The following is a 19,736-nucleotide window of genomic DNA, read 5'->3' as shown; positions in this document are numbered from 1 at the left end:
AGTGAATTGGACTTTTTTTAAATTTTATGTTGGTACAGTAATAATGATTATGAAACATAAATAAAGCTCAGGATAACCTTGAGGTTTACCCACTGTAACAATAGGTCTATAATGAGTGACTACTACAGGTACATGAGGTGATGAGGCCTCTGTTGTTGACACTGGGTGACTACCGCAACCTCAACCTGAGTGGAGCACGTCGCTTGTCTTACCTCGTGCAACTGTTTCCCTCCAGCTTCAGCGAGAAGCTCTGTGATCAGCTGTTACAGCATCTCAGGAAGATGTTGGATAACCTTGTTCAGGCACAGAAAGGTAACTTATTTATGACTACTGGTTGGTAATTTAATTTGATTTTAAAATTTAAAAGTGGCATGTTGGTTGTTTTTTAATTGTTCAGGTTTAAAGTGTAGATAAGATTATTTATTTTACAAACGTGGGAAATTAAAAATTGTAAGATATTCTTATCAGTTTAATTATTTGTATTAGTTAACTCCAAAGTAAATTGATAGCATAAAAAAAAAAAAAAAAAAACACATTCAACAAATTTGTTTGTTTAGCCTTTCTTCAACTGTGTGCTTATACAAATAAAAACTGTTCTCATAGATGACAATTATAAATCGTCAGATTATGTCATCTGTCTTATCTCCAAGTGCAGATAATTTAAAATAAAAGAAAACAACTCAAATATCGGCAGGGTAGTTGTTATTGGTAAGGGTTCTTTACACATTAACTTCATATGAAACAAAAATAAATTGTAATTATTCTTTCACAAATAATATGTTTTAATCTGTAATATTCTGTCTGGTGATTATGTAAAATATATGTGTACATGTTGGTTTTGTGTTCAATGGTTTGATTGATGAACTGTGTACTAGCAAAGCTTAATAATATTGATAAGGATCCAAGAAAAGGTGACATAGTCTCCGAAAAGATCGTATTCCACATGTAGAAGAGATAATGGAATGAAGTTAACCTTTTACTATTTTTACCTTTTGAATATTTTCAATTCAGTTCAATTAACCTTTTATGTGTATGTTCAAGTGATTTACGACCACACAAAAATGACGTGTTGTATTTGATTCTCCAGGTATATCCAAGAATGGAGATGCAGAGAAGATAATAGTCACTATTATCAACATCTTCCAGCAAATCCCCGCCGCAGGGCCACGCTTCATAGATGTGTTGTCCCAGCTGATACTTCACAATGAGAAGGCCATGTTGATCGGGGCCAGCTCGCCTTTCCGTGAGCCACTGATGAAGTTCCTGCTGCGTTACCCAGCTGAGACAATGCAGCTGTTCCTTCAGGATAACAACATCAAGGTGCAGTCAGATTGTTTGAAGATTTTTGCAAATTTAGAAGTGTCAGAGAAATGTTTATTGTTCATTGGCATGAAGATATTCAGTTAGTTTTAGTTTTGAGTAGTGAGGATTTTAAATTAGGTCCTATTTACTTACTGCCGTGGCACTTATTCCTTACTTACTTATTCCTGGGTCTTCGTTATCTCATTCCTCTCTTTTCGATTTCCCTCTTCACGTCATCTATAAATCTAGGTATTCCTTTCGGTCTCTGCTCTTCTCTATCACCAGCAACTCCATATTCGTAGACACTATTCTCAAACTCTGCTCATATATAAACATTAACTCTCTTGTTTTAATAAACAAAAAATTTAAAGTGTGAACTTTAAATACCATACACCTAGTTAAAGGTGAATTAATGATTACTACTCCTATGGCTCAGATCCCATTACTTGATAAGTTCAAACTTAAATTCAATTATAACCTAGAAGTTTAGAAATAAAGCTGCATCTTTAGAAAAATATTTGTTTAGAGTGAGAAGAAAGTTGTATCCACATAGGAGGACTTCATTCACAAAATTTACAAAACTTAATTTTTAATTGTTTTAATTAGTAAACAATCAATTAATTTCCACACAAGGCCATAGCTGATCCATGGACAAAGTGTAGTACTTCTGTCCAGTAGTCGGGCTCAAATCCTGTCAGTCACCAATGCATTTTTAGTCACATATTGTTAAAAAAAGATACGTGTGTTGTTAATATTAATCGTCGCTGTATTGGAGATCTCTTGTTAAAAAGACAATACATATTTTATTGTGAAATAACTTAATATGAATCAGCAATTTGAGGAACTGGTGAAAATTGAAATACATGTACAATTTAAATGTAAAGTATGGTAGGCCTATGTATAATTTAAACGCACACCTCATTGACAAATTTTGCTTTTATCATGTAATTTTTTAAACAAAAAAATTGTATTTAAGGCATAAACAATTTTTGATTTTCTTCAGATGAAGTAAGTAAACTGGTTCTAGTGCAGATTTGCTAAGGACGTTACATTTTTAGGATGAGCAGTGGAGCAGATATTTAGAATTTTTGATTCGTCACACCAATGGAAAACCTTTCCGAGACGTTTTGCAGAACGACACCAGTGTTGAGAGACTGATCTTAATGGCGTTGGCATTGTCCAATAGTCAGTGTGCTCTGTCTGTCAGTAAGTACTTTTTGCTCTTACTAAACACTCTTTGTCGGACATGACTGTCCCTCTTATATACTTGGGTTTTCTAAATCAAACACTTCCCAAAGCAATAATTTTTATGAGGACATTAGGCCTACTCCAACACAAAAGCATATAATTAATAATAAGAGCATGCATTCTATACTATTGTGCTTTCAATAGTAGGCATATTTTAATAGGTTTGGGAATATGTAACTTAGGATTATGCTAGGTTCCTTCTTTGTGTGATGTTACTTTTATGCTTAAATTTGGACTGACACGGTTTTCTTTTCATCAGTTTTATCACAAAACTGAAGATTCATCATGCAACCTGTGACCTGTTGTTGTTTTGTACTAGTCTTAAACGGTCACATAGTTCTCTTAATACACAAAACCTGGAAAGCGGGGAACTTCCAATCCTTCAAATCACCAACAGATTTATTTAGGGGTCCGCTGCGGTAAGGGGAACTTAGATTTGATTTGGTACGTCGGTTCGGCACATAGTTACTGGTCTGCAGTAAGTGGAATTTAAGGTTGATGTGGTTCAGTACATAAAATAGTTTTGTACATCGGTTCGGCACACAGTTACTGGTCTGCGGTAAGGGGAATTTAGGGTTGATGTGGTTCAGTAAATAACTTTGTTTTGTACATCGGTTTGGCACAGTTACTATTATTTTCTGTTTTCTTCACAAGATAGTATTCAAAGTCAAACCATTAATTTCAATTTTGATACATTGACATTACTATGAAGATAGATAGAAGCCAACATTCAAGGTTTTCTATCAAAAATTACCACACATTATTAAAACCTTTTAATCCTAAGAGGATGTGTCAAGAAAGAACAAAAGTTAAAACAATGGCTTTACCTATTTCATTCCCTAAAGTCATATAACCATCATAAAGTAGTTTTAAAATTAGGTTAAGAACTATTAGCGAGGCCAAACCTATAGACAGAGACACACATGTAGAACATAGACTGGGACAAATAACCCCGCCGCAGCAAACCGGCTTAGCAAATTTCCATTTACCTGGCTGGAATTGCACTAATAGCCCAGTCAAATGGTGTTTTGAAATGGAAAGTTTTGGTGTAATTGTTTTCTTTTGTTTTCTTTATGTTTTTTGGGGTGCTGAATCCAAATTTGAAGTTTTCCAACAAAAATTTTATCGGCAAGTATGAAATTTTTTGAAAAATAGGGTGAAAATTGAATTTTTTTCTAGTTTTTGGCTCATAATTTATCGAATAATAATTTTTCCCAAATATCATCCTATACTAAAATAAAGAGCATAAAATTCTTTACATTTTATGTATCTATAACTTTCGTCTTTAACAAAGAAGTTTTTATCAAACTAAATTTAAAAGGTCTGCAAAATTAATTGATTTAGGAAAAAAGCAAAATTATTTCCGTTATGACTTCTCCAGATTATTATAGGATGTAAAAGTGTAAAACGTCCCATAAATCTTGTTTTATTTATAAATATTAAACCCTTTTAATTTAAAAATACATGTACACCAACATAATGGTAGATACAAATGACTTTGATTAAGTTAAACTTTTTAATTTCTCCGAGTCTTCTTGGCCAACGGTACCATGATTTCTGCAGAGCTACTTTCAGGTTCTTTTTCCCCTAAAAAACCTTTCAAGATTTGGATCTTCAGTATGTGTGAATGATTTACATAAGACTTGGCCTCTTTCCTGATACCAAAGTCATCGAATAGAGGCATTGGGTACGGGCATAGTTCCTATTTCAAAAAGCCTTTAAGTTTCTCATCAGACTGCTTGGCAATTGTCATTCTGTAAACAATAATAGTTGGATTGATACGTACGATTAAGGTCATCATTTATTTTAAGGGAATGGATCATTGTGGAAAGTGGCAAAACTCTGTCTTTTCTGTAAAACTTTACCTGTTGAAAATCACTTCCCACGATTGGATTTTAAGCAATGTGGCCAATCTCCTTTGCCTTGTGGCAGTTTATATTGCTGTCACCCACAACACCTGAGCTAAGAGACATCAGCGAATGGTTTGCGTTGCGTAAACCAATCATCTAACTTTTTTAAATCATTTCCATCTCTTTTGATTCTAGCTTCTCTCATTTTAACTTTTTGTTCAGAGCTGATTAATGTCACTCCACACATCTTCTCCATTTCTTCCAAATTTGTTGTAGTGAACTGATTCCTTTGTTCATCTGCAAAGAAACCCTTCACTTACACCACGGTCATGGGTAAGCGCTCCAGCAATTTTCATTACTCTCATAAGAGATTGGTCTATGGACATGTCTGTCCATGATCCACTCCAGAACTTGTTGGTCCTTTGAACGGTAAATCCACCAACAATAAACTTTTAATATTCCTCAGGGCTCATTTTGTCTTTCATCGAGTGCGTCTTGGACGAGGTACAGATTACAGCACTTAGCATACAAGAAATGTCCACTTGCATGGAAATATGGTAGCATCTTTTAAAATCTTTTGAGGTGAAGGTTGCAGTTTGCCGATCTTTCAGCTTCTACGAATAGTGTAACAAGTGATAGTATCTCAAGGTTCCAAAGTTTAAAAGTAGCACCACGATGAGCTAAAATTTGTAGCCGAGCAGAAAACATAGTTTCCAATTTCTTTACACTGCCATTTTCATTAGGTGACAGCGTAGCCGACCTATTATAATTACGGAATAACACTAAGAGTTCTTCTTAAAGGTCTGCCGTCAAATCCATTGTGTTGAAAATAAGTTTTGCCAAGCATGCATGGGCAAAACATTTGCATTTTTATATCTGCTCTATCGGCTCTTGAATAGGCATGTCCAGTCAGAAGCTCTATTGAAAGCAGTGCATATATTGTACTAAACATCCATGATGTAACATATTGTCTTCAAAAAGGACATTCATTCGTTTCATACACCACTGATCGTATCTCTTCAAGGATTATGTCCGCATACGTTCATTTATGTAACTTTTCTGGCAACCTACATGTACATAACGATGAATGAATGCATAGCATGCGAGTACTGACGACTACACTACAGTACCCGGTGAGCAACAAGCAGACGCCTGTCGGCACCTCCCCCCTCCCCCGTTACATAAATATTTTAATTATATATATTTTTAAATGTTAATATATGTGTCTGTTAGCACGATAACTCGATCAAAAACCATCCGATTTTTATGAAATTTGTTATAAACTTGTAAACCTTCATTTATTCGGAGGAGTTCACGAGTCAGCATGATCAGACCAGTTGGTTTTGGTGGGGTTATATGGGGGTAAAAATTAATTGTTTTACCCTAAAAGTATACAGTTCTGCAATTTCTCCCAAACAATTTTGTATAGCTTAAAAAACAAATAATTTAATATATTGAAGCTTTATTATGCACCTAATAGTAACGGAGAAAAAATAAAAATACTTTTAAAATTCCCATGTTATTCTTATGGGGAATAAGTAAACTATTATATTTTGCTTGTTATGAACATATTTTGATAAAAAGTGGAAAATTTATTCATTTCATACGAAACCATTAACATTTTAAACACTTTTTACCCTCCCTGTTGCAGCAAACCTAAGTACGCGTTAAACAAATGCTATTTAAAAGGGGAACAAAGTCGATATTTTTAAAGTGATGTTTTAGAGTAAATTGAATCATGCAAATGAAAATTCGCTTAGTCTGCAGGTTTGCTGTGGCGGGGGTATTTTGTAATTTCTATTAGGTAATTACTTTGTAAATGATAATGTACTTGGTATCTATTTTCTGGAAGAAATATATATGTTAAATATTCAATGTTCAATAATTTCTGAATAAAATAACTTTATTTGTATTAATATAAATCACTTATCATTGGTTCGATTTGCATCACCAGATAGTCAATGTATGCGGAATTTTATACTCTACAATTCATTTATGATTTTTTTTTTTTTTTTTTTTTTTTTTTTTGGCTAGACGGTTTTTTGACGTTTTAGCAAAATCTAAAAAATAACCCTGAATTTCAAGGTTTTTATGGTCCCAGGTCAGAAGCTCACCTGGAAAAATGGGATAAACTTCAAATCCTTTTACTTCTATATAAATAGAAAGGATTAAAATGATCCCAAGCTTTCCAGGAATTATTTCTGGGCAAAACCCTATTTTACTGGCCTGTAATTTAAAAGTTGTAAGCCAAAAGCTAGAAATAAAGCATTTTTTTTAAATTAATTTTTAATTCACATTTGCCGAAATAATTTTTGTTGGAAAACATCAGATTCGTGTTCAGCAACCTCAAAAACATAAAATAAGCCATAAAAAACAATTACACCAGAACTTTCCACTTTGAGCCCTTTTTAAACACCATTTTGCTGGGCTATAAATTATTCCCTAAAAATGGTCAGATCTATTTCCTATTTAAGTATCATTCATTTTAATGTGTACTTAGGTTTGCTGTCAAACCATCATTGAGTTCCCTGCAAATTGAATGTGTCCATGTATCTTATTATATTTATTCATTATGCTTTCTTTTTATGTTTGATGATGCTTTAATCCACACATAAAAAAAAAAAAAAAAAAAAAAAAAACACAACATGGAACAAAGGGAAATGAAGTGATGTTTAAAATGGTACAGGGCCAGAGCTCATGTCCTAGGTAGGATAAGATGGTAAAAAAATGCCAAACCGAATGTGAAATAATATGTAATCTGATGTAACACGTTACCTAATTTAATATGCAATGTAAAGTTACATGTTACCTGATGGTAACATTTACCTGATAATAACACATTACATGATGCAACATATTACCTTATGTCAAATGTTACCTGATGAAACATTAACTTAATGCAGGGTTTAAGCCCAATGTAACCTGTCTGTCTGTCACCTGTTACAGCGGACAAAATGGAACTGCAATACCAAAGCATCCGAATAGTGTCTTTACTAGTCAAGTTTGACGACCAGTGGCTCTCATCCCAGCAACGGCTTGCACAGGCCTTCAGGCAGATATGGTGCAGCGATCAGTACCAGGTAGTTTATAACAGTGTGTGTGTGTCATTGCAAATAATTACAGAAATCCCACATTCATTCGGATCTGCTTGGCTTAGACTACCATCTGCATATGAGTCACACAATCACTCACAGGCACTGCTATGTGATAATTCACATAAACAAGTCACAAGTTATTGTTCTAACAGGGGATTTACCATTTTATTTGGTAAAGTTTTTTCTAATTAAAAAAAAAACAGTGAATGGTTTTAAAATGTACTCATATCTTCAAAAAACTTAATAAACACTTCAAATAAAATTCTTACATAAAAACACGTATTACTTGTATCTGTTGTCATTGATAAAGTTGATTACTCTGTAGGCATTACTGTCATCAATTATTCAAACAGAATACTCATTTGCTGGATAAAATACCTTCATAGAAATTTGACAATAATATTAAAAACAAAAGATTTTTGCAGTGACAATTTGTAACCTATCATATTATACAAAGTTCTACAACTTTCCATGCCTCACCCAGCTCGCGCCTTTCTCCTTCTAAGGAAAGGTACCGGGCCACGTCTGGTTCTATTGGCATTCAAGTTGAAAACAGTGTTTGTATGATAAGTTGATCAAAAGTTTGGCTGCAATGAAATCATTTTTGAAATTATTTTAATACCCCATTTGTTAGTTACGACCCCACCACCGCCGCAACTGAGTGGCAGCCTTCCAAAAAGAAACTAGTTGCTGCCTCCTTTTCCCTACCCCAAGAAATAATAATGTTAACAGATTTTTTCCTAATATAAAACCATGCATTCATAACTTTTCCAGACTCACCCGGCTCACTCCTTTCCCTTAAGAGGCATCCACACCCCTTCTCGTTTTAGAATCGAACAGACAGACATTGGTCGCGCAACAGAGATATAGAAAATAGTGCGGCAGAGCACAGCGCAAGAGTGACGTGTCGGCCAACCCTCCTCCCCCCCAACCATCCACCGTCATGGCTCTCTCTCTCTCTCTCTCTCTCTTTCTCACTCCCTCTCTCTCACACACAACACAACACACTCGTCTACTGAGCTCTGCTAGCTAGTGCCACTGTCCTCCATCCATGCCCTGCGTCCACACACTAGGCCTACATTACATCTTTTTCTGTCTTCATTCAATCCTGCAACCACGCACGTCACTGTAGAAATTTTATGTTCGGCCTTATAAGAAATGCACACTAATCAATGCAAATACTTTAAGGTTATGTGAAAAAATATTTAAAGGAATCAGCAAAAATAGTAATACATAATTGCTGGGCAGCGGTCTATTGCAATTCATTAGGGATATACTGCTTGTATATTTAATTATATATATAAATGTTTTAATTAAATAAGCGATTTTCGGTACTAGGGCTGGAAAATTTTAATCACAACTATAGCTGCCATTTCGACCCTGGACAGCAATGCGTAGCTGGTAGCTTTCAGCCTCCAATTAACGTCTGTAAAACTACTAAAATATCGTATTGCGGTGAAAAATATTTGCCAATCATACTCAATCGACTCGGAATACTGCAGTTCCTGATTTAATTAAGGGTATTATTAAAAACAGGGTAACGAATTGAAGGATAGATACAACTAGACTATAAGGACGCAAAATACGCGTACGTACAACTAGACGTACGTACAACTAGACGTAGGGACTACTAGACGGAGGGACCACTAGTCGTAGGGACTACTAGTCGTAGGGACAACTGGTCGCATCCGTACAAGCTAGGTGATACTACTTGTCGGTGGGATACACGTCTAGTTGTACCTACGTCTACATGTACCTACGTTTAGTTGTACCTCCTAAAAATCTGCAGGTACAACTAGTCGGGTGAGCCACCGTCTACTTGTACCTACGTCTAGTTGTACCTACGACTAGTTGTCCCTAGGCCTCGAGGTACAAGTAGACGTAGGTACAACTAGACGGAGGGACAACGAGACGCGGTCCCATCCCTCACCCCCACCCTCTCTCCCGCCATCACCCCATACACTACTCTTATCAAGTTGTGACTGTCAAGTTTGGCCGTTCACTTTCCTAATTCGCAACTGCATTATAGCTACTTGTTTATCATTTGGTTGGAAATAGGTGTGCAAGATTTTATAGGCCTGCTGCGAAACCAACAACGAATAAACAGTTTGCCGTAAAGTGATTAATCTTGCCAGTGCCAATTTTAAGTGTTAATATACCTGTAAAGCTTTATTTTGTAGTCAGGCGTTATTAGAAACATATATTGTTGCACCAATATACCAAATCTATAACACTTATAATAATATTAAACGTTATTAAAATATCTAGGGAATTGTGCAAACTATATTTTTAATAGGTACAGTAGTACTCGCAACTTAGGCCTACCAATTAGTGCTTCTATCACACCCACGATACGATGAATATCGTGGTTACTGTAGTGAAAAGGTTGTATACGTCATTTAATACTAACGTCACGGAATTAACTACGTCATTCTTAGTGTGAACAAATATTACTGCGCGAATATATGGAAGCGCCTCACTTTGCCGCCAGGATCGCTCGAATCAGTGCGCATTCCGCGATGTAAGGGTTTGCGCGGTCCCATTTTGTGCCCGTATTTTTCAACATATCAATGTAATACAATATTATTTGAACAAATAATACCCTAAACTACTCAAAATGCTTTTTTAAATTTTGAAAAAAGACATAAAATAAGCGATATTAATATCCAAAGTTGATGATTTTCAGCTGACAATATAAAAAAACTATTTAAGTTATCGAAATTTTCAAAAAGCAATTCTAGTAGTTTGGACTTTTCTCGTTATGAATATATTTAGTTTATAATTTTCGCTCAATTACTGGGGCGTCTATATGGGACCGCGTGAAAGCTGTTTTTGGAAATTTGCGGCTGGGTGTGGAGGACTCTTAACATTAATGAAGGTACCGGGAAACGTCCGATTCTATTGCCTGTTATAAGTTACAAAAGCATGATAAGGAATAAAACGCCTAAACTACTTTAATTTTTTTCTTTTTTTTGTCACATTTTCTTTTTGTATTTTATTTTAAAACCTCACTTCAAAAAAAATTCTCACATACAAACACGTATTTTTTGTATCTGTTGGCGTTGATGAAGTTGATCACTCTGTAGGCGTTCATAACGTTGGCCTCATTTTCACAAGGCTGTTCATGAAATTACTTCTTTCTTGTTTTGTTTAAATAGTATTATTGTCTTCATTTAAACTTAATAAACTTTACAGTATTTTAATCAGCGACATTCAATTATTTCGAGATATTAATCTTTTTAACAATAACGTTACTTTTAATTGTTATATTAATTCTTAAATACTTATTAATAGTAATTGTTACCTATTAATATTTTTAGCATCAATTAAATTCAAACAGAATACTCATTTGCTAGATAAAATACCTGCATAGAAATTTGACAATAATATTAGAAACAAAAAAATTTTGCAGTGACAATTTGTAACCTATTATAATATACAAAGTTCTACAACTTTCCATGCCTCACCCAGCTCGCGCCTTTCTCCTTCTAAGGAAAGGTACCGGGCCACGTCTGGTTCTATTGGCATTCGAGTTGAAAACAGTGTTTGTATGATAAGTTGATCAAAAGTTCCGCTGCAATGAAATCATTTTTGAAATTATTTTAATACCCCATTTGTTAGTTACGGCCCCACCACCGCCGCAACTGAGTGGCAGCCTTCCAAAAAGAAACTAGTTGCTGCCTCCTTTTCCCTACCCCAAGAAATAATAATGTTAACTGATTTTTCCTAATATAAAACCATGCATTCATAACTTTTCCAGACTCACCCGGCTCGCTCCTTTCCCTTAACATAATTAATGAAGGTACCGGGAAACGTCCGATTCTATTGCCTGTAATAAGTTACAAAAGCATGATAAGGAATAAAACGCCTAAACTACTTTTATTTTTTTCTCTTTTTTTGTCATATTTTCTCTTTGTATTTTATTTTAAAACCTCACTTCAAATAAAATTCTTACATACAAACATGTATTACTTGTATCTGTTAGCGTTGATGAAGATGATCACTCTGTAGGTGTTCATAACGTTGGCCTCATTTTCACAAGGCTGTTCATGAAATTACTTCTTTCTTGTTTTGTTGAAATAGTATTATTGTCTTCATTTAAACTTAATAAACTTTCCAGTATTTTAATCAGCGACATTCAATTTGCCCGAGATATTAATCTTTAACAATAACGTTATTTCTTAATTGATATATTAATTCTTAAATACTTATTAATAGTAATTGTTACCTATTTATATTTTTAGCATAAATTATTCAAACAGAATACTCATTTGCTAGATAAATTACCTGCATAGAAATTTGACAATAATATTAAAAACAAAAGATTTTTGCAGTGACAATTTGTAACCTATCATATTATACAAAGTTCTACAACTTTCCATGCCTCACCCAGCTCGCGCCTTTCTCCTTCTAAGGAAAGGTACCGGGCCACGTCTGGTTCTATTGGCATTCAAGTTGAAAACAGTGTTTGTATGATAAGTTGATCAAAAGTTCCGCTGCAATGAAATCATTTTTGAAATTATTTTAATACCCCATTTGTTAGTTACGGCCCCACCACCGCCGCAACTGAGTGGCAGCCTTCCAAAAAGAAACTAGTTGCTGCCTCCTTTTTCCTACCCCAAGAAATAATAATGTTAACTGATTTTTCCTAATATAAAACCATGCATTCATAACTTTTCCAGACTCACCCGGCTCGCTCCTTTCCCTTAAGAGTCTTCCGTAGTGGAAGCCATGTTGGATTTCTTCCCCATAAGAACAATGTTAGAACATAACATCATTTGTGGACATGTAACGGCGTTATTTGTTAAGATATAGCTTTGAAATTTATAATTTGTATTTTTAACATAATAGACTTGTGACTGAAGTTTTTGAATTTCGAAAATCCATTTTCATTTCCATTCAATAATTAGCTTAATTTTAAGCTAATAATTAATCAATTATTCATTATAAAAATTAAAAATTGTGAAATAAAAAACGTCAATCTCTAGAGGACCGCAATTCCTTAAATTTAACTCCTTATACATAATTATATGACAATTTGCTGATGAGATAATTGGACCCAAAGTTAACATTGTTCTTATGGGGAAGAAATCCAACATGGCTTCCACTACGGAAGACACTTAACATAATTAATAAAGGTACCGGGAAACGTCCGATTCTATTGCCTGTAATAAGTTACAAAAGCATGGTAAGGAATAAAACGCCTAAACTACTTTTATTTTTTTCTCTTTTTTTGTCATATTTTCTCTTTGTATTTTATTTTAAAACCTCACTTCAAATAAAATTCTTACATACAAACATGTATTACTTGTATCTGTTAGCGTTGATGAAGATGATCACTCTGTAGGTGTTCATAACGTTGGCCTCATTTTCACAAGGCTGTTCATGAAATGACTTCTTTCTTGTTTTGTTGAAATAGTATTATTGTCTTCATTTAAACTTAATAAACTTTCCAGTATTTTAATCAGCGACATTCAATTTGCCCGAGATATTAATCTTTAACAATAACGTTATTTCTTAATTGATATATTAATTTTTAAATACTTATTAATAGTAATTGTTACCTATTTATATTTTTAGCATAAATTATTCAAACAGAATACTCATTTGCTAGATAAAATACCTGCATAGAAATTTGACAATAATATTAAAAACAAAAGATTTTTGCAGTGACAATTTGTAACCTATCATATTATACAAAGTTCTACAACTTTCCATGCCTCACCCAGCTCGCGCCTTTCTCCTTCTAAGGAAAGGTACCGGGCCACGTCTGGTTCTATTGGCATTCAAGTTGAAAACAGTGTTTGTATGATAAGTTGATCAAAAGTTCCGCTGCAATGAAATCATTTTTGAAATTATTTTAATACCCCATTTGTTAGTTACGGCCCCACCACCGCCGCAACTGAGTGGCAGCCTTCCAAAAAGAAACTAGTTGCTGCCTCCTTTTTCCTACCCCAAGAAATAATAATGTTAACTGATTTTTCCTAATATAAAACCATGCATTCATAACTTTTCCAGACTCACCCGGCTCGCTCCTTTCCCTTAAGAGTCTTCCGTAGTGGAAGCCATGTTGGATTTCTTCCTCATAAGAACAATGTTAGAACATAACATCATTTGTGGACATGTAACGGCGTTATTTGTTAAGATATAGCTTTGAAATTTATAATTTGTATTTTTAACATAATAGACTTGTGACTGAGGTTTTTGAATTTCGAAAATCCATTTTCATTTCCATTCAATAATTAGCTTAATTTTAAGCTAATAATTAATCAATTATTCATTATAAAAATTAAAAATTGTGAAATAAAAAACGTCAATCTCTAGAGGACCGCAATTCCTTAAATTTAACTCCTTATCCATAATTATATGACAATTTGCTGATGAGATAATTGGACCCAAAGTTAACATTGTTCTTATGGGGAAGAAATCCAACATGGCTTCCACTACGGAAGACACTTAACATAATTAATAAAGGTACCGGGAAACGTCCGATTCTATTGCCTGTAATAAGTTACAAAAGCATGATAAGGAATAAAACGCCTAAACTACTTTTATTTTTTTCTCTTTTTTTGTCATATTTTCTCTTTGTATTTTATTTTAAAACCTCACTTCAAATAAAATTCTTACATACAAACATGTATTACTTGTATCTGTTAGCGTTGATGAAGATGATCACTCTGTAGGTGTTCATAACGTTGGCCTCATTTTCACAAGGCTGTTCATGAAATGACTTCTTTCTTGTTTTGTTGAAATAGTATTATTGTCTTCATTTAAACTTAATAAACTTTCCAGTATTTTAATCAGCGACATTCAATTTGCCCGAGATATTAATCTTTAACAATAACGTTATTTCTTAATTGATATATTAATTCTTAAATACTTATTAATAGTAATTGTTACCTATTTATATTTTTAGCATAAATTATTCAAACAGAATACTCATTTGCTAGATAAAATACCTGCATAGAAATTTGACAATAATATTAAAAACAAAAGATTTTTGCAGTGACAATTTGTAACCTATCATATTATATAAAGTTCTACAACTTTCCATGCCTCACCCAGCTCGCGCCTTTCTCCTTCTAAGGAAAGGTACCGGGCCACGTCTGGTTCTATTGGCATTCAAGTTGAAAACAGTGTTTGTATGATAAGTTGATCAAAAGTTCCGCTGCAATGAAATCATTTTTGAAATTATTTTAATACCCCATTTGTTAGTTACGGCCCCACCACCGCCGCAACTGAGTGGCAGCCTTCCAAAAAGAAACTAGTTGCTGCCTCCTTTTTCCTACCCCAAGAAATAATAATGTTAACTGATTTTTCTTATATAAAACCATGCATTCATAACTTTTCCAGACTCACCCGGCTCGCTCCTTTCCCTTAAGAGTCTTCCATAGTGGAAGCCATGTTGGATTTCTTCCTCATAAGAACAATGTTAGAACATAACATCATTTGTGGACATGTAACGGCGTTATTTGTTAAGATATAGCTTTGAAATTTATAATTTGTATTTTTAACATAATAGACTTGTGACTGAGGTTTTTGAATTTCGAAAATCCATTTTCATTTCCATTCAATAATTAGCTTAATTTTAAGCTAATAATTAATCAATTATTCATTATAAAAATTAAAAATTGTGAAATAAAAAACGTCAATCTCTAGAGGACCGCAATTCCTTAAATTTAACTCCTTATCCATAATTATATGACAATTTGCTGATGAGATAATTGGACCCAATGTTAACATTGTTCTTATGGGGAAGAAATCCAACATGGCTTCCACTACGGAAGACACTTAACATAATTAATGAAGGTACCGGGAAACGTCCGATTCTATTGCCTTTAATAAGTTACAAAAGCATGATAAGGAATAAAACGCCTAAACTACTTTTATTTTTTTCTCTTTTTTTGTCATATTTTCTTTTTGTATTTTATTTTAAAACCTCACTTCAAATAAAATTCTTACATACAAACATGTATTACTTGTATCTGTTAGCGTTGATGAAGATGATCACTCTGTAGGTGTTCATAACGTTGGCCTCATTTTCACAAGGCTGTTCATGAAATGACTTCTTTCTTGTTTTGTTGAAATAGTATTATTGTCTTCATTTAAACTTAATAAACTTTCCAGTATTTTAATCAGCGACATTCAATTTGCCCGAGATATTAATCTTAAACAATAACGTTATTTCTTAATTGATATATTAATTCTTAAATACTTATTAATAGTAATTGTTACCTATTTATATTTTTAGCATAAATTATTCAAACAGAATACTCATTTGCTAGATAAATTACCTGCATAAAAATTTGACAATAATATTAAAAACAAAAGATTTTTGCAGTGACAATTTGTAACCTATCATATTATACAAAGTTCTACAACTTTCCATGCCTCACCCAGCTCGCGCCTTTCTCCTTCTAAGGAAAGGTACCGGGCCACGTCTGGTTCTATTGGCATTCAAGTTGAAAACAGTGTTTGTATGATAAGTTGATCAAAAGTTCCGCTGCAATGAAATCATTTTTGAAATTATTTTAATACCCCATTTGTTAGTTACGGCCCCACCACCGCCGCAACTGAGTGGCAGCCTTCCAAAAAGAAACTAGTTGCTGCCTCCTTTTCCCTACCCCAAGAAATAATAATGTTAACTGATTTTTCCTAATATAAAACCATGCATTCATAACTTTTCCAGACTCACCCGGCTCGCTCCTTTCCCTTAAGAGTCTTCCGTAGTGGAAGCCATGTTGGATTTCTTCCCCATAAGAACAATGTTAGAACATAACATCATTTGTGGACACGTAACGGCGTTATTTGTTAAGATATAGCTTTGAAATTTATAATTTGTATTTTTAACATAATAGACTTGTGACTGAGGTTTTTGAATTTCGAAAATCCATTTTCATTTCCATTCAATAATTAGCTTAATTTTAAGCTAATAATTAATCAACTATTCATTATAAAAATTAAAAATTGTGAAATAAAAAACGTCAATCTCTAGAGGACCGCAATTCCTTAAATTTAACTCCTTATCCATAATTATATGACAATTTGCTGATGAGATAATTGGACCCAAAGTTAACATTGTTCTTATGGGGAAGAAATCCAACATGGCTTCCACTACGGAAGACTCTTAACATAATTAATAAAGGTACCGGGAAACGTCCGATTCTATTGCCTGTAATAAGTTACAAAAGCATGATAAGGAATAAAACGCCTAAACTACTTTTATTTTTTTCTCTTTTTTTGTCATATTTTCTTTTTGTATTTTATTTTAAAACCTCAATTGAAATAAAATTCTTACATACAAACATGTATTACTTGTATCTGTTAGCGTTGATGAAGATGATCACTCTGTAGGCGTTCATAACGTTGGCCTCATTTTCACAAGGCTGTTCATGAAATGACTTCTTTCTTGTTTTGTTGAAATAGTATTATTGTCTTCATTTAAACTTAATAAACTTTCCAGTATTTTAATCAGCGACATTCAATTTGCCCGAGATATTAATCTTTTTAACAATAACGTTATTTCTTAATTGTTATATTAATTTTTAAATACTTATTAATAGTAATTGTTACCTATTTATATTTTTAGCATCAATTATTCAAACAGAATATTTATTTGTAGATAAAATACCTGCATAGAAATTTGACAACAATATTAAAAACAAAAGATTTTTGCAGTGACAATTTGTAACCTATCATATTTTACAAAGTTCTACAACTTTCAATGTCTCGCCCAGCTCACACCTCTCTCTTTGACATTTCAGTTGTAAACAGTGTTATTATGATAAGTTTATCAAAAGTACCGATACAATTAAATCATTTTTGAAATTGAATTATTACCTTATTTGTACCTTTTAATAATACTATTTAACACTTGCTTATTTTAATAATAATTATCAAGTTAGATTTTAAATATTATTTATATGAATAATCAGTAAAAATGTATTACAAATTTTGCTTTTTATTTTCTTGTTTAATTATTATCTTCAAAATGAGTGATTTTAATTAATGGTTTGTTTTGAGCTACTGGTACTTAAAAACTAATTTAGTCATTAGTGTTTTTATAGTCTGGGTAATTGGTAAACATTTTTGTAAAAACACAACTAGAAAGTGCAAATGGAGTAGACCAATCAATTAAAAATGATATATTTTGGATAATTAGGAATTTTATCTTAGATGTTGCTAAGCCTTATTTAAATTGATGTTAAGAACTAATGGTTTATAATATTATACATACCGACTATTCATATCAAAGAATAAGATTTTATGTAAAAAAATTTCAAAAATACAAAAGTTAAAAACTCATCAATTGATGTCTTCAGTGTAAGACGGATTTTCACATTTTGTTTAGCTTACTTGGTAAATTTCCATCTATTGTGTTTTGCTTTGTTGTAGGGGTTTTTTGCCGTTATTTCGGAATGGGAATTAAGATATATAGAAACAGTGTACTCACAGTGCAACAGTGTAGTTTTGGATATGTAGTGTGAAATAACAGAAATTTTAGAAAAGGTCCAACTCCTCTTGAAAAAACAAATAATTTAACTTATACTTTTTGTGTTTATTGATGTTGAGTGTACTTGATTTAATTGTTTTGCTAGTTATGCATTGGTTGGAACAATTATTTGTGTTGGAAATATGAGTGAACTAAAGCAAATAATATTGTGCTTAAATTTAAGCTGTCTTGTCAATTCAAACTTGGTTGCAAAAACTCCTAACAAGGTAAATCCAAACAATTTTGGACGATTGATATTTTGTGGTGTTAAAATGGTAAAAGTTAAGATAGCTATTTGATAAACAAAAAGTAAATAATGTAGAAACTTTCTAATTTTTTATATTTGTGGCATTACTATATTTTAGGGATGGACGAGATTGGATTATTAGTTCAAGATGAGACAAGACGGGATTTTTATTTCTCATAACATTTCGAGACGGGATTTCCCTTCTCATACGTAACGGGAAATGCACGTTTAAAATTTTAACCTAATTTTGTAACATTTTTAAATACCTACTGATTTATGACTGATGGCTTAGTACAAAAATAATAATAACGGACAAGAATATTTAAAATCTTGTAGTTCAAAACATCAATAAAAAAAAACATATCATTTTTTTGTAGTTCATCAGTACAAAAAAACAAAAACAAAAAAAAAACAAATATTAATAAGGGTTTCCTTATTAAAAATAACTCTTCAGCATAGGAAACATGGTAATATCAGTTAGGATAGGTATAATTGGACTTTGAAAAATTCATAGTTTATCAGTCTGAAACACAAGTCTTACTAAAGTATCAAGTAATTTTTTAGTCTTATATTATTTTAAGAATGATTTTGGAGTGACTTGTTTTGGCTACGTTTACAGTAGTACAACATGTCTCACACTGCTTACATTAACAAAACTCATCATTTGGGATGTCAAAACAAAAAATTATTAATGTAAAGAACACATGTAAAGAAGAGACATGTAAAGAATTAATGAAATAAGAACACCTTCTCAAAGGAAAAGAAACAACAACACACTCCTGTACTGCAGGTATTGCATTGATTTTCTGCCGGCGTTTTTAATTTTTTTTATCTCGTCTCGAAAAAATCTTAAAATATTATCACGTCTCATAGAACAAGATTTAAAATATCCTGAAAATTTTTTGAAATTTCGAGACCTGTCCATCCCTACTGTATTTGACTTCTACAGTACTTTCACCAACTTTATTTCTACTCAATACAAATGTTTAAATCCAATCAAAATATGAACACTACAAAAATTTTAAATTTAGACTCACCATTCACTGTCTTTTATGTAAGATCTTTTTCTATTGTAGTCTGCTGATGTAGATTTGATTAAGCAGTAGTAGTCTGAAAAAAAAATAGTTGTTGTGATAACATGCTACACAATGCTTTTTAATAATAGCTTTGATTATAGTCCTATTTCTTGTCAAAGTTTTTGCTTGATTATACTACGATTTTGCTTGTTTGAGTAAGGGAATCAGGTTCTTAAGGCTCAGCATAAATTTTCTTTGCTTGTAGATACGTAATAATCTGTAACTATTTAACTGTACACATATGTAGTTAACAAATCAAGTAAAAGAAAACATTCATCATGAGACAAGGGAAACATTCTCTCTTAGTCCCCTCAACAATAGTTATTTGTGCAGCTAGTGAGCAAAGTGAGGAATGGTTTCTCGAGTGAGGCGATTGCACTTTGCACTCGAGTTGCACATTATATTTTTCCTACAGTTACCAGCCAG

At 32.8% G+C, this 19,736-nt stretch overlaps 1 protein-coding gene across 2 annotated transcripts in view; it reads left to right on the top strand.

Annotated features, from left to right (window-relative positions):
- LOC128991119 (transformation/transcription domain-associated protein) overlaps positions 1 to 19,736 on the top strand; it is a 109,520-nt gene that overhangs the window by 27,151 nt on the left and 62,633 nt on the right. For both annotated transcript variants that reach the window (XM_054413866.1, XM_054413864.1), the window contains exons 25-28: positions 129 to 312; positions 1,088 to 1,320; positions 2,361 to 2,508; positions 7,347 to 7,480. In XM_054413866.1, coding sequence (XP_054269841.1) covers positions 129 to 312; positions 1,088 to 1,320; positions 2,361 to 2,508; positions 7,347 to 7,480 — 699 coding nt within the window. The remainder of the gene's footprint in view (positions 1 to 128; positions 313 to 1,087; positions 1,321 to 2,360; positions 2,509 to 7,346; positions 7,481 to 19,736) is intronic.

This window comes from Macrosteles quadrilineatus, unplaced genomic scaffold (genome assembly GCF_028750875.1).
Source record: "Macrosteles quadrilineatus isolate MER2022 unplaced genomic scaffold, UCM_ALF_1.0 Scaffold_3__2_contigs__length_128488019, whole genome shotgun sequence".
Lineage (NCBI taxonomy): Eukaryota > Metazoa > Arthropoda > Insecta > Hemiptera > Cicadellidae > Macrosteles > Macrosteles quadrilineatus.
This window is presented reverse-complemented; position numbering and strand designations above follow the sequence as displayed.